The sequence below is a fragment of the Malaya genurostris genome, chromosome 3 (genome assembly GCF_030247185.1).
Source record: "Malaya genurostris strain Urasoe2022 chromosome 3, Malgen_1.1, whole genome shotgun sequence".
Taxonomy (NCBI): Eukaryota; Metazoa; Arthropoda; class Insecta; order Diptera; family Culicidae; genus Malaya; species Malaya genurostris.
The window spans coordinates 57,563,946-57,586,523 of record NC_080572.1 but is presented as its reverse complement, the minus strand read 5'-3'; the positions used below and the strand labels follow the sequence as shown (position 1 = coordinate 57,586,523).

Genomic DNA, 22,578 nt, shown 5'->3' with positions numbered 1-22,578 from the left:
GTGTTAGTAAGCTTGTTAAATTATATAATGTAAGGATGCGCATTTAACACTAGATTGCCCAGGAAAGTCACAATATGTAAACAATGGAAGGACCGCGTGAAATTCTGTGAACTTTTTTAATTCTTTATTTACCGATATATGCACTTAGGAATACTGCTCTAGCTTTTATTTATTCTGTCACAGTTTATATTATTGACTTTCTCTCTTTCCATCATTCTGACTGCCTTTGAGCAGTCTAGGTCTAAACTAAGTGTTGGGCCTTCTAGTGTTGAGCACGCATCCAGGAAACAAGAACTACATGTATTTCGTGAAGAAATACTAGGTGTGATTGGATGAAATGGTCCACGTGAACCGCTCTCTTCCAGAAACACACATCTCACACTCTTAGTTAGAAGGAGACATCTGTGTCCAAGTTTGAGAAATCTAAGTACATTCAAACCTTTCCCGATATGAGAGTGAATTCACACTTGATTAATCAGTTTCGTCATCATTGCAATTTGTAAACATTACCGATACCGAGCCGGATCGGAAAGGTTTGAAAGTTCTTAAACGGTTCATAGGATATCAATTTACTCCTATTCCTGATAACAATAGTCCTCCTTTTAGAATTAAATTCACCAAGCTCAGGACGAATATGATATATTAATATTCATCCCAACTGGATCAAAATAATTCAAATTGGTGACCAATTCCAGGCATAAGAATGCTCGAAACCACCTAATGACCTATTGTCAATTTCAAGCATTATTAGTCCTGTCCACTCCGTGATCGATTCAGACAACACAATAATTTTCATCTTTTAAATTTATAAGCTAACGATCGATCTCGGTATGGTCAGACTTTGTAAATACGCGAAGTGTAAATTGACTCCCACCCCCATCCACCAAGCGGGGGTACGCACCCTGTAGCTCATCATCCAAAGCCTAGGGAATAATAATAATAATAATAATAATAATAATAATAATAATAATAATAATAATAATAATAATAATAATAATAATAATAATAATAATAATAATAATAATAATAATAATAATAATAATAATAATAATAATAATAATAATAATAATGATAACTAAAACATCAACAGAATTACTTTTTCAGAGCACCGTCATGATGGAGGTACAAAGTCTTCAAAACTGGTATCCAAGTAATTCAAATTTTTAGGTCTTGTTATTTGTTGGACGAACAAACTCACTTCGGCTACTATTGAATTTGATTCCTATCCGAGCTGTAGTTCCAGAGTCACAAACTGTTTTGTTACTTTCGCTTGATGCCGAGCCTAACCAAACAGTTTCTGCAATGCTGAGCAGAAAAACAATTTTAGAATTTATCCTAATGAAAACTCCCAGAAAGGATGATTTTTTGGAAAAAAAATTAACTTAGGTATGGTTACTTCACGTCGTTAATAAATCGCTAACCCAGTAGTTGACAACCTAGTTGCAGTTGGTTTGATTGAAGTTAGTTTCGATCGATGACTACTGAACCGAAATTCGAGACAGTTTCGAACATGATTCTTACAGTGAGTTCGCTTTCATCACTGTTTTTTAGTTCGAACCCAATTCAGTTTCGTGGAAATTGTTTGTTTGAAGAGGGTAGTTACCCTGGGTCAGATACAGGTTTCTTAGGTGAAAACGACAATAGGGTCACAATTCCAATGAAGATTGTGATTCTAAACATTTTCAAATTTCAAAAATCATCCCGAATTGATTTGCAGATCCAAAGCTTTATGGTAGTAAGTACAGTACTACTATAAGTAGGAAGTACAGTAATCTGTAAGATACTATTAGTAGAAAATCAACATTAGTTTCAACCAATGAGTGAAATTTTTCGTTATCAAGGAATATCTAGACTATTCGCAGTTTCTTTTTGATTTCATACGAGTTGAAGACGAAACACAAAGTATATCAAAACAATTATGTGCCATGTGTACAAAAATTGGATAATTCCTAAATGACTACTACTTGAACTGACCAGTATATTACGAAACATTTTTTCGTTCGGCACGTTAGCAGAAACATTGCACTTTGTTGCAAACTGAAAAAGAGTTTTGCAAGTAGCAGAAACTTTATATCAGTTTAGCGGTTTATGTTGAAATGCTGCTGTGGCATAACTGTTCAACATAAACTGTTATGTACTAACGAGTCGAAGATGAAACAGTAAGAATGTACACTAAGGTCTTTTTTATGCGGTTTTACCTTTTTTTATAAATATAAAAAATAGGTATAGAATTCGCTCAAACTTTAGAAAAATTTTACGAGGTCCGGAGGGCCGAGTGTCATATACCAATCGATCAAACTAGTCGCAAATGAAAGGTCTCCCCGTCACCCAGAACGCTATTGAATGGTTATGAGATCGGATGTTTATTTTTTGAATTAGGTTTAGGATTTTAGGTTTTTGACAGTATCTGTCACATTTGACCTTGAAAACAGAATATACTTTCAGAGTTAGATTCCGCCCGGCAATAGCTATCCAACAAGCCATAGATTGCTGAAATCCATCCATTTTTAACGGAGATATCGACATTTTTGTATAAGCGACTTTTTCCCCTATTCCAGCAGTAGGAGTTTTGAGCGCTGTATGACAAAGCAATGCTTGGGTGCAACGTAAAACACGATTTTTTAATACTGTTACATACAATTGTTTCTAAGTACCAAAAAGACTGTGTACAGTATCCTTTTTCATGACATTTGGCCTCGGACCGATTTTAGCACGGTTCGTTTTTGGCAACATAATTATGTTGTATTGTTGTAATTCGAATATGACATATGTAAACCAAATGATGTCTGCATTTTCCAGTTGAAAGCAATTCCATAACTATATTGATTTAAACTACTTACAGCATTAAATGCTGGAAGAACATAACAACCATATACCATTCGAATCAGTTCGTCGAGATCGTCAAATACGTGTGTGAAAAATAGTTTCACTCAATTTTCTCGGAGATGGCTAAACCTAGAGTGACTATAATCAGAGTGGCGACAGCTGTTCGTTTGGAATGACAGCTACCAGTTCCAAACGAGCAAACGACCTGTCAATTCAATGTAAAGCTAATGGAATGTTTTTAATTGTTGCCAGCATTACGGATGAGATGTCGTCACTCTGGTTATAGGCACTCTAGCTAAACCGTTTTCTATAAACTCAGATTCATATGAAAAGTAGTATACTTCCAAACAAGGTTCCTGAATTACGTTTGGATCCGATTTCTGGTTCCGGAACTACAGGATGATACATGAAACGAAATTAAAATTGTGGACCCATTTTTCTCGTAGATGGCTGAACCGATCAAAAATTCAAATGAAATGTTTAAGATCCTGTAAAACATCTTGCTTTTCAGTCAGATCCAACTTCCGGTTTAGGGGATACAGGATGATTAGTATAAAAATGTCTATTTAACATACATTAATCAGGTTTATCGGGTTTGCAGATTTGGATAGTCGATAACCAAATAAACTTATTTCAGTTTAAGTTGTATTCAGTTTTCGATTCGGATTTAATTCGCACTACGATTTCTCAAAGATGTTTATACTGATTTTCAAACATTTTGAAACAAATGTAAACTAAACAGCTACTCAGGTGAATTTATCTCACTTCGGCTACACCGATTTTCGAATTCCGGTTCCAGTATCGTTTCTCAAAGCTCGATCGTTTTCTAAAAGAAAAGACAGATCTACAAAGACAAAATTAATTAATATTATCCAATTCTGACTTCCGATTCTGGAATTACAGGATGATGAATTTTTTAAAATCAAACTGGTATAGAAAATGACAATCCCGAAAAGCTTAAAAGTTGGACTCAAAACTATTGCAATTTATTCGTCATATGGCCATACGAATCGGTTTGGGTAATGCTGGTTCCTGAATACCGGCTCTGGAAGTATCTAAAACTACCATAAACTCTAAAAAAGAACTTACTTCGACATATCATGGAATGTTCAATTGATTGTCACACTTTTAGATTCAAATTCGATCCGATTTGCAGTTTAGATATAACAGCGTAATGAGTGAGTAAAATCTCAAATTCCGCTTAATTCGACGGTCATTAAAATAATGTCATAAGAACTGAAAAACCAAAGAATATTCATGCAAAAAACACATGCGGATTGATAAAAAAGGTATCATCTCACTGCTAGGTGGATTAAGCACGTTTTTTATATACATTAGAGCGATAAAAAACACCGTGTTTTGTCGGTTACGTCACTTATATCATTATATCTCTGGAACCAAAAGTCACAGCCATTTGATATTCGAACTTGATCAATGGCCTAATAGTAGCTTTTAAACGAGCCTTAGTTTGTTAAAATCGGTTCAGACATCTCTGAGAAAATTGAGCGGTAAAAATATCTTCGAAAAGTGCACACACATACACCGGTACACACACACCAACAGATATTTTTCGATCTCGTCGAACTGAGTCGAATGGTATATAACACTATGGGTCTTCGAGGCGCCGTTCGAAAGTCGGATTTTCCAGCAATTCTAATACCTTTCTATAAAGAAAGGCAAAAATCAAGTTGGAAAAAAGGATTGAAAACAAACAGTCTTCACCCGAAGTACCTGACGCGAACGCGAAATTGTTTTTTTTCCGAACCCGAACTCGACCCGCACCCGACAAAAAATGAAAATCTTTACTCGTACCCCACCCGAACACGAATATACCCGAGATCCGACCATCTCTTTTACCTAGTGATGAAAAGTTCGAGTAGTCTTGTTATACCCTATTTTTCATTGAGCTATTCTTGACACAAATTTAAGTAGAACTTATAATTTCCAAATTATTTCGAGTAATTAATAAAAGTGTGCTTAATCGCTTACGTCGATGCAGATTTCTAACGAGCTCGCAAGTGTATCGGTTACGTAATCTATATGATTATATCTTCGGAGCCGAAAATGTTTGCCATAAGTTTTCCGAGTTTGATTGATTCCCAGGTAATGGTTTTCAAACGAATCTGAGCTTGTAAAAAGCGAGTCAGCTATGTCCGAGAAAATCGACGGAATAGAAAAAATATAGAAAGATTAAAAAAATGGCGGTGTGTGTATGTGTGTGCACCTTTCAACGATCATTCTAGCCGTTCAATCTTATCGGAGATGTCAAAAACGATTCGAGAAATCATAAACTTGATTTAAAGCTACTATACGAATCCGAAGATTTAATGACACAAGTGACATAACCGACAAACCACACTTTTTCTATACGCTCAGTTTTCTTAAATACTAAACCGGTTTCGATAATCGCCTTGTTTAAAAGCTAATATGAGGTCAGTGATCTTGTTCATACAAGGGCCATGGTAAACATTTCCGGTTAGGGAGTTATAATCTTATAATTGAACTAACCGGCAATTCGCAGTTTATTTTAGCCGCTAATTTTTTTTCGAAGATGCTTGAACCGTTTCTAGAAATCTTAATTTCGGTCGAAAGCTACTATTAGGCTTTTTTATATGTTTGCAAGTCTTATGGCCAACACTTTCGGCTCCTATAAGTGACGTAAACGAAAAATCACATTTTTTCTATTTGCGCAATTTCCTTAGAGATCACGTTCAAATAGATTATCGAGAACACTTCCGATTTTGGATATATAATCGAACCAGCGACGTAACCGACAAAACGCACTACTTGCTCAGATATCTCATCCGATCTCGACAAACTAACAGATCACGCCAAGTTATGATATGGTTACACGTCAAGGTAAAAAGGTTCGTTCTGGTGTTCGCATAAGTGACGTAACCGGAAAAATGCAAGGTTCAATGATCTCAGACTCATTTGTAAGTGACGAAACGGGGTCTCGAATCAAGTATTTATTTATTTATTTATTTCTGATTATGTCCATCGTATAATCTGGTTTTATGAAGTATTTTATTGGCATTTTCAGTAAATATTATTTATATATCATAATAATTTTTTTTATCACAGGGTGCAGGTTCGGTGAAAACCGAGTACACATGTCTGAGAGAAGGTAATGATTTCGGTACTCTTTAATCAGCTTAAATCGATTTTTTTTAGAGCCGCAGATTTTTTTTAGAGCCGATCATTTTTAGAGCCGCAGATTGTCGACCACTGTTTTAAGAGATCGATTAATTGTTTCTGAGAAGGACTGATTTATGAAAAAAAAACTTCGATGTTTAATCAATGAGATGATATGCTTGAATATATTTTCAAACAGTTTATTTTTTTTTCTAAGTAGTCACAGTGGCAGCAGTCCCTTGTTTCAGTTCTACACTGAACCCGTGATAAAATTTGCTTCTATGAGCTTCTATTTTAAATCAACATACAGACGTTGCTAGGCTATGGTCACTGTTTTTTTTTGTGCTGATTCGAACAGATTTTATAAAATTGTTGATAAGTGTCTTCATGTTTGTGTCTTATAAATTTAGTTGCAGTTTTCGTCATGATCGTGTATTTGTTTGTTTTATATTTTTGATATGTGTATTGTACATACCTAAATATATACATACACACATCCATACATACACATATACATAAATAGATTGATACATACATAAATACATACAGGGATTTTTGTGGAAGCACGCGAGGACATGCAGTGCCCCTAAAGAAAATTTCGAAAATATCACCCTGACTCATATGGACATTTTTAAGTTTATCATACTTATCAATTCGTAAATGTCTTTGATCATCAACTAGCCAGACCAACAAATCGGAATAATGTTGATATCAATCTTGATGATTACCTCTCTGTTTTTGCGTCAGCAACCATACGGAAGTTGGGATTTTTAACATCCAAATTTGGAAGCTGCTCAAAATTTGATACATATGTTATAAACAAAAGTTACTATTTTATAAAAATAAAAACTGATTCAAAGTTCTGCTATTCTATTTTACTAAAAGGTTTTTAAGGTATGAATGACTTCAATATTTTCTCTAAAACATAGGGGAGGAGATACAGAAAATTGTGCATTAGCGTGTCCTATATATGCATATACATACATGCAAACATACGTATATAAATACATACATACATACATACACGCATGCATACATTAACCAGGGTTAATGTACCAAAAGTCATCTCATTAGTAGACTCACCATGTTAATTTACCGATTACTCGACTTTCAATCGATGAATTATGATAAACTCTAATACAATATCTTTGCTTCGGTTTTGTAAAGCTATACCACAGAAAAAGTAGCTCGAAAAATTTTCAATACTGATATTATAGCGACGCGAAAACTCGAAGCGAATGCTTCTAATTTTATCTCATTCTAGAAGTCAATCTATCAAACAGAAACAACAGTTCTCACTCTAACTAATAGTTCTCGTATATGAGATGACTAATGGAGGTGAGATAAAGAGGCTACCGTTGCCCCACCTTTATCTCTACTATTGGTCGATCGTTAATCTCGAGCTGAAATGGTGGCCTCTATTACCGTTCTTGCATGTATTTCCTCTTACATTTCACTCACACATCAACTCACCCATCAGACATCCTTACAAAATAAACTGAATGAACATAGTTTGACAGCTATAAGAGGTTTGCTCACATGTTCAGTCTATATTATTGATTTCTATTTTACAATATTACATCATGTGATGTGATGTGAAGTGAAGCCACCATCAGTTCAAGGACTTGCCAGTGGATGCGGGTAGACTTACAGTAGCCCCGATATGACTCATCCATTCACCTTCTTACTATAGCTGTTACCGAAAAGCGAACAAAAAGGGTTGGGCGGATACGTAAGTAGAGTCACTTACTCGTATTCCGCGGGAATAAAAGATGCTCTTCCAACCAAAATATCCAGTGCATGGATGAAGCATATCGCTATACATGCTTGAACCCGCCTGATGGTTTGTTTGAGAAGGGCGCGTCAGACTCATTTCAAACCTTCAGAAGGAAACAAGTTTCATTCAAGTGACTTGGGCTGGCTATCCACAATCCCTCGTCCAGTCATCAATTCGTCCGATGCCCTGATGCTCCCTCCCCTTTACGGCCCCGTGCAAAATGTTTTATATTGATAAATACAATGAAACATAGTGTAATGAAATTAATATAACATAAAATGATATAATAGATTACAAAATAATATAATATAACATAATATAAAATAATATATTATAAAACAATATATAAAATAACAGTTAATATAGAGTGTTATGCTCTTCTATCTTCGAAATACTGCAGTAAGTAGAATATTTCTCTTCTAATAACAATAATAATATCCACATCTATAAAAATAATATATGTTATTATTATTGATGACAAATTAATAATAATAACAAAAAATATAATAATAACAATAAATATAATAATAACAATGAATATAATAATAAAAAACAATATAATATAGTACAATGAAATATATTATAAATAATAGAATGAATAAAATGATATGTTGCTATATGCTATGATATTATATTACTTGAATTTATATGTCATTTCTCATTCTCTCATTCTGCCATCAACGCATTCCATCGACCAATTGTCACCACAGACACACGTGTAGGCATGAAACAGGAACCAGTGAGGACCAAGCTCACCTTGTGACGACCTTGATATTTAGTTAAAAGTAACTTTAAAAATGATAACTTATAAGGAAAACAAATTTATATTTTGCGCAGAGGTACGTGTAGTACTACTCATAATAAACCCTATAATATAATATAATACAACATAATGCAATACAATATAACATAATACAGTAGAATACAATATAATATAATATAATATAATAAAATATAATATAATCTAATACAATATAATATGATATAATGCAATGCAGTATAATACCATGCTACATATTATATAATAACATAAAATAGTGTAAGACGATGATTTATGAAATAATATGCTATGATACAATATAACAGTTAATGTCGCAGTGTAAGTTACGCTCGTCTAATAATAATAATAATAATAAAAATAATAATAATAATAATAATACATGATGTAATAAACACTACTTTATTGAGAAAATTCAAATGAAAATGTAATTGAATAAAAACTGTTTTTTAAGAAGCACCCTAACTTAGGATATGTAAACCGTTCTAATGTAAAAACGGTTAAAGATACACAACCAATATCTTCGACAAAGTTGCCTTAAATTGATTATTCTAAATTATTGTGGAAGGATGCATTGTTCTATCTCATCCAGATTTTGAAATAATTTTTTAATTCATAGTTTGCTTTAGGACCACCCTAAAACCACTATGGTCGAAAAACGCAGTTTATTAATTGCAACTAATGTGCCGAAGACTTCAAATTTCTAAGCCCAATCATAAAAGCGTAAACAATTGTTTCCTGCTAATTTTGCTTCCTGGACCACTGTGCATCGTTCTTGCATGTACTTCCTCTTACATTTCACTCACACATCAACTCACCCATCAGACATCCTTACAAAATAAACTGAATGAACATCGTTTGACAGCTATAAGTGGTTTGCTCACATGTTCAGTCTATATTATTTTATTCTATTTTACCATATTACATCATGAGCATAAACTTAGCGAGGCACTTCTCGCCAATGATAACGCAAATAGGTGAATAATTTGTTGCTAATTAGTTACGATCATTTTGAATTTGTGGCTCAATTTTTTTTTAATATTTTCGAGTACTTCGCTAAGTTCATATGAAGTTAGGAAAGCCTTCTTTCAAATATGCTTCAAAACAAAGCCTAGTGAATAATTTATTGCTAATTAGTTACGATAATTTCGAATTTGTTGCTCAATTTTTTTTGTGAGTACTTCGCTAAGTTCATATGAAGTTAGCGAAGACCCCCTTTCAAATATGCTTCAAAACAGAACGAAGCCTAGTGAATAATTTGTTACTAATTAGTTACGGTAATTCTGAATTTGTTGCTTAATTATTTTTTAATTTTTTTGAGTACTTCGCTAAGTTCATATGAAATTAGCGAAGCCACACTTTCAAATACGCTTCAAAACAGATCGAAGCCCAGTGAATAATTTGTTGCTAATTAGTTACGATAATTCTGAATTTGTTGTTCAATTATTTTTTAATTTTCTTGAGTACTTCGCTATGTTCATATAAAGTTAGCGAAGCCCCTCTTTCAAATATGCTTCAAAACAGATCGAAGCCCTGTGAATAATTTGTTGCTAATTAGTTACGATTATTCTGAATTTGTTGCTCAATTATTTTTTAATGTTTTTGAGTACTTCGCTAAGTTCATATGAATTTAGCGAAGCCCCTCTTTCAAATATGCTTCAAAACAGATCGAAGCCCAGTGAATTATTTGTTGCTAATTAGTTACGGTAATTTTGAATTATATTTAACTAATTAGCAACACATTATTCATTGGGCTACGATTTCTTTTGAAGCATATTTGAAAGGGGGGCTTCGCTAACTTCATATGAACTTAGCGAACTACTCAAAAACATTTTAAAAAAATTGAGCAACAAACTCAAAATTACCGTTACTAATTAGCAACAAATTATTCACCTGTTTGCGTTATCATCGGCGAGAGGTGCTTCGCCGTTCATGTCCATTATTACATCTCATTCCACTGTATTCTATGGTACACAAACCACTAATAAACGTCAAAGATGAACTTGATTTACCGCTCATCGGCTGCCATCGTGTGAAACTCAATTGGGATACGTTCATTCTACTAAACTTCCACTTCACACTGGTAATAAGGGCACTGGTAGTATGAAAATGAAACATAAAACAGAGCTCAGTTAAGCCCTACCGGCCTCTCCAACCCCGGATGTTGGAGCGTAATGCAATCATCATCTTATTCAAGTCGTTCCATATCTTATTCAATTAATTCAATAACGAAGTTAAAAGCTGTAACACATATCTTTACCTAATTGTAACGCAAATTGATTGTATCTAATGATGTTTGCAATACCGTCAAGCCCATCAACAACGGTAGGGAATATATTTTCAAACATTTTCTAAAAGAAAAAGTTTAACTTCAAAATATTTTATTTAACATGGAATTTACATCAAACTTAGTGAAGTCATTCATTTATCAAAACTTTAATCACACTCGAATTCTCACTGTCAATTTGGATTGTTTTCTTCCTCATTATCAATAAAATAACCCAAGCGAAAAAACTACATAAAAAATCATCGCGGTAGAGTAGGTTGCTAGAGGTAAGTTGAATGCTTTATTAACAATTTTCCGTTTAATGTAATGTTCCAGTTGTTCCAGTATTAATTTCAGTGACGAACATTTTACGAACTCTTTAGATAATTATTTCTATCATCAAGAAATATTAGAAAGTTTCTTTTATGGAATTCTATAATTTTTCAAAAATGTTTCCTGATTGAAAAAAAAGGGATATGTTATTATAGAACTGAGGCTCAATGAGGCTTTTTCAAGTCGTTAACAATAGCTTCCGGTTACTAGGTGGAACGAGTCGCACTAAGAACATCTCACTTGTCGCCACCCGAATGCCAATCGTTTACATTGTACCGATTGTTAAAACAGCAATTTGTGTTTTCGCTTCAAGCTATTATTGAAAGTTTATTCGATATGACATATAAACCCCTTTTTATGTTCGTTGTGTTTTATGGGAATACTTCTTCGACATAACTCACCAAACAACATATATAAATGCTGTATCGGTTTCCGTACTTATTCCAGTCGAACTTGATTATCTCTCACGGGAGTGATGGCTACGATGATTTACTTGTTTTCGCTTCTGATGCTCGCCGTTGCCATCAGTGGAAATGGAATGGAATCGGAAATAATAAACATCTGTGGCCCCCGAATCATTGGAGGTCACGAAATAGACATCTCTGACATTCCATTCCAGGTATCATTGCATGCCGAATACTATGGTTTCTTCTGCTCAGGTGTTATCATCTCAAGTAACTGGATTTTGACGGCAGCTCACTGCGTTGATAATTTGTTCATCTCCAAGGCAATACAGATTCGTTTCGGATCGAATTACACTGCAACGGGAGGAAGTTTGATTGTTGTGAAACAAGTGATCAAACATCCAAATTATACTAGGCTAGATTTAGATTATGACTTATCGCTGCTGGAACTGAAGGAAGCCATTCCGTTGGATGATCAATTGTATGCAGCCGAGCTACCGAGCCAGGACGAACAGATCGATGACGGACTGTGTGTCCAAGTGTCCGGCTGGGGCAGTACCTACACTCGGGTTGATCAGCTTCGTGCGACCTATGTTCCGATTGTAAGCCCCGAAGAATGTCGTGCGGCATATGACTACTTTTGGATCGTGGTCACAGAGCGGATGGTATGTGCTGGATTTCCCGAAGGGGGGCGAGATGCGTGCTACGGTGATTCTGGCGGTCCTCTGGTCGATGGACGAAAGCTGCTTGGTATAGTGTCCTGGGGAATGGAATGTGCCCAGCCTAGTTTTCCCGGAGTCTACGCACGAGTGGCATCCGCTCGTGAGTGGATAGCGGAGATTGCCGGTGTTTAGGATGGATGATACAGAAAATTGTTATAATTTAGTTAAGCTTAGTGGAGCGAAATAAATTCTACTGAACCAGCTGCATGCAGCCATCAGTAGGTCTGCGATTTTAAATGGGATTTAAGTTAATTGACTTTTAATTGAGCGATCCAAGCACTTCCGTATCTGGATTATTATTATAATTATCCAGTTTGTTGCTGTCTGAGTGGATGTCGTTCCGTTTCCCAGTGCCATCTCAATCGCATCCTTCCGTGCACCACCTCAATTAGATGTAGCTTTTCGATGTTATCGCAGTTTGATATTGGATCATAAAACAGTTTATTAAGGACTTATGTTTTGGGATTTTGATTTGAAGCCGCAATGACTGTTGGGGCGTACGGAAAGTAATTTCGTTTTTAAGGAAAAATGGAAGACAACTTTACCATATTTAAAATAGATTTTATTCAATTATGTATTGACCATTTTGTTCCACTTTTGGTTTTCCATTTGTTTGGTAATTTCAAAATTTCACACTCATAAAAGTTCATGAAGCTTCATTTCATTTGAATCGAAGTTTACACCATTCAAAGAATTTTGTAATGATCGAAACAAATGATAATCTGATCTGATAAATCGGAAGAATATCAAATTAATTTGAATAAAACACAAAATTTTGATGTGGAACACATCTTTGTTTTCTATATAGGAGTGCAAATTAGAAACACAAGAAAAATTACACGTAGAAATGTGGTCAGGTTTTGAAAACTAACAGCTCAATTAATTTTGTATCAATGATTAACATTATTTCACTATTTAATTAGAAATATTTCTATCAGGAATCAGAACAAATTGGCTCAAATGGCACGTTCCCCTTGATATTTGGAGATTTGTGCCTTGCCATCAATTTGTTTTTAGCATCATTTTCCCGATATATAAGAGGGAAGGATTGAAAGGAAATGGTAAGGGTTGGACTAGGAGGATGGGAAAAATTGACGACACAAAAACACATAAAAGCAGAAGTAAATTCTGCACTCCTAAGGGATGCTGAACAATCTGCTGAGGATCACATTTAGTGGAAGCAGAAGGAAATTCTGAACCTCTACGAGGTCCCGAACAGTCTGCTGTTAATAAAACCTCCAACCCCCGAGAGGATTTAGAGATCTTACAAAAGCGACACCATTCTGCACTCTCGGAAGAATGCAAAACGACTCGCAGTATGTACGAGCAGAAGTAAATTCGGTACCCCCCAGAGGATGCCAAACAATCTGCCAAACCCTATTTAAGGTTAATACAGAAGGGATTCATTCACTCCAGGAAGAACGATGAACCCTTCTGACTATAGCTCCTTACCACATTGGGTGAGAAACGAGAGAATATCCTTCAATTTTAGCTCCGCATACACAGACTCAACCATGTATGGAGAACCAAAAACCCGGATACGTAGCTGCGTCAATGCGGGACAGTTACATATCAGATGATATGAAGTACCATAATCGCATTCACACAAATCACACGAATAATACTCAGCACGTTGAATAGTAGCCATGTGATAATTGAGTTTGCAATGTCCAGTCAGAGCTCTGACCAGAACACTTCAATGATACTTGGAGAAATGCAGTAGACACTTTGACATTTTCAGATCTAAATCTGGTAGAAATGCTTTGTCTGAGCGCAAGTTTGCAAGTTGCGCCAGTAGCTGGCATGTTTGGATGCAGCCCAAGAACGTATCTTGTGCTTTATCCAACTAGTTGAAAGTGGTAAAGCTGGTTCAGGACCAACGAAATCATTCTCTGCACCAGTTCTAGCCAACTCATCAGCCCATTCATTTCCAGTAATACCAGAATGGCCGGGTACCCATAAGAAGTAAACAGCATTTGAAATGCTGAGGTCTTCAATTTGAGTTCGACATGCGATCACTAGATTCGACCGTGAGTCATTCGAACTGAGTGCTTTTAAGGCTGCCTGACTGTCGGAACAAAAATAAATACGTTTACCACAGATCCTCTGCTGAAATGCCGATTGTACTCCACACAGAATTGCGTAGATTTCTGCTTGGAACACAGTACAGTATCTACCAAGTGAATGAGACTGCTCCAGCCTATTTCACGACAGTAGATACCAGCACCAGCACGACCATTCAACAGAGAACCGTCCGTAAAACAAACTATGTGTTCATCAAGTTGTCGTTCCAGACAACCAGACAATCATTCCTAACGAAGAGGATAGCTCACATTGAATGTTTTAAAAGGAAAACTGCATGTGAGAGTTAGGTCACTAGGAGCGAGTAAATACTCATCCCACGGAACCATTTGAGACCACAAGCGAGTGTGACTGGTAGCATATTCTAATGGGTTACTGTTCCAAAGCCCTGTAACCCTAAGACGGTATGCACAAGATAATGCTTCTTGTTTTAGGAACACATGTAGTGGTTTAATGCACAGTAGCGCCTCTAGAGCAGCAGTAGGAGTTGTCGTGAATGCTCCTGTCATCGCCATTAGGACCATCCTTTGGAGATGATTTAGCTTTGACTGAACTGTCGCGACTTCTCCTTTCTGCCACCATACAAGACATCCATATGCTAAAATTGGTCTAACGATAGTTGTGTAGATCCAATGAATATATCTGGGTTTGAGTCCCCATGATTTTCCAAAAGCTCGTCTGCATTGGCCGAAAGCCATGCAAGCTCTTTTAATCCTGAAATCAATGTGAGCAGACCAATTCAGTTTTGAGTCAAGAATAACCCCGACGTATTTAACTTGATCGACCACAGTGACCCCTGAACCAAAGAACTGCAACGGACGAGCTCCTGTAATTATCCTACGATGAGTGAAAAGCACCATTGATGTTTTGCCCGGATTTACAGATAATCCAAACCTGACAACACCATTGTTCAACAGATCGCAGGGCTTGCTGCATTAAATCAAAGAGAGTGTTAATGCTTATACCGGTCATCAATATATGATAATCGTCGGCAAAACCATAAGTCGGAAATCCAAGGTTATTAAGTTTCCTTAACAAACTATCAGCGACTAGGTTCCATAAAAGTGGGGATAGTACACCACCTTGAGGACACCCACAGACACTCAGCTTTCTAATCTCTGGCCTGCCGAATCGATGATCAAAGAAGTTGATTGCTAAGCATTGCGTGTATCCAGTAAGGGAAAAACCCAAGATATTCCGTTCACGACTGCAATGTTTAACCTCCAGCAGCCATTCAGCCATCGGCACGGAAATACACCTTGACTTAGGAGTTCCTATTTTTGTGGCCTTTTACGACATGGAATAGGAAACCAGTGGATCAATTCTTGGTAAAAAATAATTCCGCCGGATGCCACACGGCTTACCTGTTTGGTGGACTTATACCACCGGTACAGGTGGACCGTAGCGTTATTCTTAGCAGTTGGGAAACCGCTACCGACACTACACGGCTATCTAGGCTGCTCAGAGAGGGAAGTTAACATTGATGGTCAACTTCCATGGATGGCCGAACAGCCGGTAGAAATGTGGTCAGGTTTTGAAAACTAACAGCTCAATTAATTTTGTATCAATGATCAACATTATTTCACTATTTAATTAGAAATATTTCTAAGTTTCGATTTGAAAATATTAGGCCACGTATTTTCAATTATATATGATCGAAATTTTGAATAATAGCGAGCATTTTGTCAGCTGAAAATTTAAGACGCTTCGCTGGCTTACTAGATTTCCCTTACGGAGACGATGGTTTTGGAGCAGTAAGCGATCTATCAGTTGGGAAACATCGCTCTGATTAGTCAATTTATGCAAAAGCGAAGCTGTAGCGAAGCACGCGAATCTATAAATATAAGCGAAACTAAAGCCAACGTTTCAGTATCACTTGTGACATGTCAGAGGAAGATAGCTGCTAGACAACAAGACAGAAAGCGCTATAAAACGATTTGCAGCTTTAATTGGTTTGCTTTGATCTTGTGTCATGCGAGTATGATGGAAATGCTTTGTTATGTCGTTTTCACCTGAGAAATTCGCAAGTATCCCAGGGTGCTTAAGATTAAAAATCGAAATCGAAATCGCAGAGTGGTAGTAATGGCAGAGAACTTAACGCTATAAAAATAACTGCATGCATGCAAAACTTGAATACAAGCTTGGCGAAGAGAAGTTTAAGGTCTGAGGACAGAGGGTCGCGTGTTGAGTTTTGAATCGACCACGTGACTCGCTCAATTCCCTCTGCGCATCGTATTTCTCTTGTACTCCCTCGTATATGAGCAAACTGTACCGGGTTGCCAGCATACATTTTATTATTTTGATAAGAAGTTTTATCACATAAATCTATCGTATGGGTTGGACATTACATGGATTCCAATGAACAATGAAAAAATATTCAACTTTCACAAAGATTGAATGCGAAACAAAAAATGTGTTTATAAACAATGAAACGTCTGTGTGTTTGGTAGCCTTGTCGAGCCACTTTTATTTCTCTCTCCTTTTTCAGAATGCTATCAGGAAATCAAAGCGAAAAAAATGGCGGATGCATTGAAACTGGCTTTGTTTCACAGAAAAATACAAGACTTTATTTTTATCGCGAACTAAATTATCTAGACTTTGTCACGGTAGACTTATGATACAAGCCTTCAAAGCCGAGATATTCGATGAACAAGTAGAGGTATGCATTTCCGAGCGTTCCAATTTTCAGCAGTTCTTCAGTCAGAAAAAAATACACCACAACCACTAAACTCAATGAATCATTCTGAAAATTTCACAGAATATTCCCAACTAAATTTCGAAAACATTGTCAGGTGGGTTTTTTCTATATTCTGCACCGTTTCCAAGAAAATTTAATTTGAAACGGGAAAATAGAAAAAATCTACCACTTTACAGTACTGTCCTCAGCTATTAAGGTGAAATGTATTGCCAGAAAATGCGCGCAAAATTTTAACCAGTTGAGGTGCACGAATCGTCGCACAAAGCATAACAGGCAAAACCGACACATGGAAACCAGGAATATTTTCTGTGATTGAACGCAGTGGGCTTACCACACGTTTTGAATGCTTGTAGAGAGACTGTTATTGATTTGATTCGTAATGAATTTGTGAAAGTTTCTAATTCAATCTTTTTAGTTATTATTTAGTATTACACTAGAACTAGGAAACATTAGTATTTATAATTATTATTTATAATAACATGAGATCATATGTATATGTATTGACTAACATGCTAACAATGTATATGCCGAGTTTAGTAGCAAGCTCCTTCTAAAGAACGAAAATATTCAAGTATTTTCGATATCTTTACCAGTACCAAATAGTAATTCATCGCATGAGACAGCGCAGTCGAATTTCATTATCGATTGAAAAACTACTGAAATAAGGAGGTATTGGAAACTCACTAGACAACGAAATGTACCAAATAAATACATTTTCCATAAACGTATATACTTCTGAATTGTGATGTTCTAAATGAACGATAATACCTGGCTTGTATACATATCATTTAGTAGCCGATCTAGCATCAATACATTGAGCTAAATATAATTGGACAATTCATAAGCAATATAAACGTCCGTTATTTAAATAAATAAAACAATTTCTTATAATACCCATTTTATTGCATATTAAATGTAATTTTTACTCACGATATAACGCAGTGTACTTCTCACATACAGGCAATACAGAAAAGCTTATGAAATTCAATTTAAACTTATTCAAATTTATGTTATTTCGGTTAAAGTTTGATAATTTTGAGTTGCCTTTTCAGATTCTTTGAGAAATTTAGCTTCAAACGCTATTTTTGTAAATTTAAATTCATCCTCGTGAAACGGAACAGTAATAGTTTATACATTTCAAAATTTTAAGAAAACTTAGTTGGGATAAATTTAATTGCGAAAACTTAAGTGTTTTGGTTTTTCGAAAATCGGCCTTGTTTTTGAATAATTGATCAAAACCACGACGCGCGCATTCCGCTGCATTTTACCTTAAATATCGAAATCCGTTACATTAGCATGCACATAGGTATAATTGCATATATTTAGGCAATTGAAGTAGCTTCGTCGGATACAAGACAAACACGAATTAAGGAAAACAGAGTCTGGGTTCGCGTGTTCGATGTTGGCTCTCAATACTGAGGTCTTTTCTTACACCGGGTATACGAAACGCAAAAAACACGTAACTTCGGGAATCCGCATAAAAACGGCGTAACTTCAGAAATCCTCGTAACAAATGCATATTAAAAATCGCGCATTCAAAAGCATGACTTGATTCAAAATATCGATCATTTGAAATTTTGGTTTGGTTCCACATCAATAGCTCAAACAACCCCATGGGGCTGATCCAGTTTTTTAAATAATTTCAAAGGATTTGAGTCCATTGTACCGGAAAACAAAAAAAAAAGAGAAAATTTATCTTAATCTACTTATAAACGCGAATGTATGTAAGTTTAAGTATAACTATGAAACAACTAAACGAATCACCATCAAGTTTGGCACAAGTACTAAAGGCGTGAATCGATACTTTTTGATGAGCACAGATATTTTCTACACTACTCAGAGGTCATAAAGGTAATCATGGGAGTTCGACGAGAAATGATAGTTCTTGACTATAACAGATACTACTTTCACATAGATAATAGGGTTACTTAAGGTTAGAGGAAGTGTAGCAAGTACCCCAAACATGGAAAGTGTATGGTGAAATTAATCGGACTTAAACTTTAAGTAATCATTTAGCACTGTCCAAACGACATTTACGACGTTACATTAGTTTACGAAACCGCACCTTAATGAAACGTGTATTTCGGGAATTAAACCACTGAAGAACTTAAAACCAGCCCTAGCCGCTACCGCTAGTTGAATTATTATTAAAGTTACACCATGATACTTTTTTAATAAATATTTCTTTAAAAAATTCCAATCCAACGGCAGCTGAGAAAACCGCTCCCGCGATCCCCAACAGTTTCTGATCCCCTAAGACGACCAACTGTACTAATAACATCATTCCCGTAGATAAGTCATTGTGCTTGTTATTATTCGAATCACCACTTGAGTGTACATTAATGGGGGCTTACTTCGATTTTCCAGTTGTGGGTGAACCGATTTTCACAAGCTTAGATTTAAATCAAAAATCTCGTGGTGTTATAAGCTGTTGTGCAATTTCATCAAGATCCGTCTCCCGGTTCCAAACCTACAGGGTGATGAGTGTCCAAACTAATAAACCTTTCATATAAAGTGACGATGCATAACATGTGAAAATACTTGATACTACGGCCTTAATGGTAATGCGAAACGCATCACACCATCAGACAGATTAAAACTGATTTGTTACAAACTTTCAATTTGGAACACATGGCAGATTTTTCTAATTTTCTTATGTTGTGTAGAAAATTTCGAAATTACCATAAATATTCCTTAGAAGAGAGTATATTTGAAGATATGAGGTGCTTTTATCACAGGTTCGGTCCTCAAAGGACGAAACAAATTTACAAATTTTGTAAGACAAACAAATCAAATTACTGCGAACAATTTTAGTTTTTGTGTTTAGACCTATTTTTTACTCTGTTTGCGTAATGCATAATATCTTATCTAAAAACAATTGCTTGTTTGTTTTGTCAAAAAATAGAATGCTTGGTAGAAAAACCAATAATCTGATAGAAGACGACAGAAAATAAGTTAGTCCAAACGCGCTGCTAATTATACCAACCATTGGTGAAATACATAATCTGTCAGCAATGAGAGTAAAACTTACGGACAGGGTCTAGTCAGATGGCTTAATCTAGACCAATATATTTCTATCCACACTCAATGCACTACTGAGCGTGAATATATTATAAAACTCACTATTGGTCTTAAATGTAAATTTACATCATACCTGATTTTAAAAAAACAATATTGAATATTGTTGACTTTTTGCCTTTCTCATATAGAAAGGTTATCCGATAGCCATTATCAGTAGGCAACTAAACAAACCGATTCCGGCTATACTGGTTCCCGGTCTCCGGTTTCGGAAGCACCGGAAATAGTGGTCATATAATCAAAAAATGGTTCTCACTCACTTTTCTCAGCGATGGTTTAACCGATTTCCACAAACATAGATTCAAATGAAAGGTCTCACGGTCCTATACGGAATTCCTTAACTTCATCCGGATCCGACTTCCGGTTCCGGAGTTATAGGGTAAAGTATGTTAAATATTGTTCATATTGTAAAAATGTTGTAAACTGGATTCAAAACCGTTACCGGTCCTACCAAAAATTACTGCATATTTTCGAATACAACAAAAATTTAAATCGTCGTTTAGAGTACGATGGCAAAATTGTATAAAATCTTCAAAATTTGAATAAAAAAAAGAGTGTGTACTTCATGTTAGTTGACGGCCATACGAACCGACTTCGATTAAACCAGTTCTCGGGTTCCGGTGCCAGAAGTGCATATAATAGTGAACCCACTTCGTTTTCTTAAGGATGACCTACGCGAGCAAAGCACTGTTTCATTCTGTATGTTATACTAGTTAATATACAAACAATCCCTTGGTTTCTTTCAAAATCGAATAGAAAATTTTTGAATAGAATAGCACAATAATATATATGAGAAAGGCATCATTACACCACTAGGTGGATTAAAACTGATTTTTCTGTGCTCTGCAACACCACGATTGAAACCGCAAATGAAACTGGTAGCAATTCGACCATTCGAATCTTCGGGCCATCTTCCGGATGGGACAGAAATGAAGTACTTTAGCAGTGCGGAATGATAAATGAAGCTATGCTGGGGCGAAACGTACGTGATATTGCCCATCGCCATTGGCTCTGTTGTTGACCACAACAGCTTTTGACCGAAATATTTGAATTTGTTTTATATACATATTTGCTAAGCGTTTGCAATAGATGGAACCATAAGCTGAAACGTGCCAACCGATGACGATATGTTGTTTATGTTATTGTCCTGTGTTCCCGTACAGGTAGCACTTCTCCAAACTAACTAGCCAGTCTTCGCCAAGTTTCCAAAACTTTTCTAAAAAATTTATTACACTAGCATGCGACATGAATTGGAATGCTTTATGCAGTATTCATTAAACATTTTATGGTACAACATGTAGACCATAAAACGAAGCTGTTTCGATCCCACTTATGTGAGAAATAATATTACGAAACCAAGAAGTGTGTTATCACTATTGTAAATGATACAAATCAAAGAAAGGTTTGTTATGCAATGTGTATTAGAAATTTCAGTTATCTAGGGCGATTTCAATCTATTATTATCGTTTTTGGTGATGAAGCATACACAAAATAAGAAAAGTTTAATTTACAGCAATCGAACTTGATAGTCCAATCTCCAACCAACTACGAATACCATTGGAGTTGATGAATTAATTTTCCTATCGAAATGGAAGTTTAATTTATATTAAAGATAAATTCTTAGTCACGTCCTTTTTGGAATAGTAAAATGAATAATTCAACCGAATTCATGGTTTTATTCGACGAACTAGAAGCACGAAACATCATGCATGCCACGTCTACCAGGATCCGGGAGATACGATTCATTCATTTATGTATGCTGTCTGGAGGGCTGTATATACAGACACGGGCGGTTTTTCTGTGTCGAATTGTCTGAATCAACTTTATTCCTTTTATCCAATATTCAAACTGATTATAAGGGGTGAATAGGAGAAGCATTTTACTAATCAATGTTGCAAATTTACGTAACGAATTCAATGACCTGTTATCGATCTAATACTGAAGGTCTGTTAAAGTGTGGTCATCGATTACTTTATTAAAATAAATAAGACAAATTTTTTTTAAAATAACATGACATGAAAATTTCGTCTTTTCAGTGGTTGTAGTTGAAGACAGTTACGATCTACTGTGAATTCGAAGAGAATGCAGAATTTTTAATGAGAAACCAAAACCGAAACCGTGCTAAAAACAAATCGAGACAAAATACTATGCAGAAGAGTACTGTATTCGATCTTTCAATCACTCATAAATTATTGTATTGAAAATTGTGTCTAATTTTGATTCCAATCTACGACTCGTTTGATTGGTATTGTTATTACGATAAGGGAACTATATTTGGAATAATCTACATCCTTCTGTTTCAACAGACTTCGCAGCCGATTCAAAGTGTACAGAACCATTGCATGCCTGGTGCTGCGATCCTACTGACACTACGAATCCTTCCAAGTCGGAGCTCGAACATACGACAACTGATTTTTAAGACCAGTGCCCTATGCATTCAAGAGAAGAGGATAATTCCAATCAAAAATTCTTCTGAAGG

At 35.7% G+C, this 22,578-nt stretch overlaps 2 protein-coding genes across 4 annotated transcripts in view; one reads left to right on the top strand and one right to left on the bottom strand.

Annotated features, from left to right (window-relative positions):
- The window catches only part of LOC131439468 (ras-related protein Rab6), a 62,438-nt gene that overhangs the window by 35,322 nt on the left and 4,538 nt on the right, over window positions 1–22,578 (bottom strand). The window lies entirely within an intron of this gene.
- On the top strand, window positions 11,389–12,478 carry LOC131439466 (trypsin 5G1-like). The gene has a single exon (XM_058610506.1). The coding sequence runs from the start codon at window positions 11,591–11,593 to the stop codon at window positions 12,371–12,373; it is 783 nt and encodes a 260-aa protein (XP_058466489.1). The 5' UTR covers window positions 11,389–11,590; the 3' UTR covers window positions 12,374–12,478.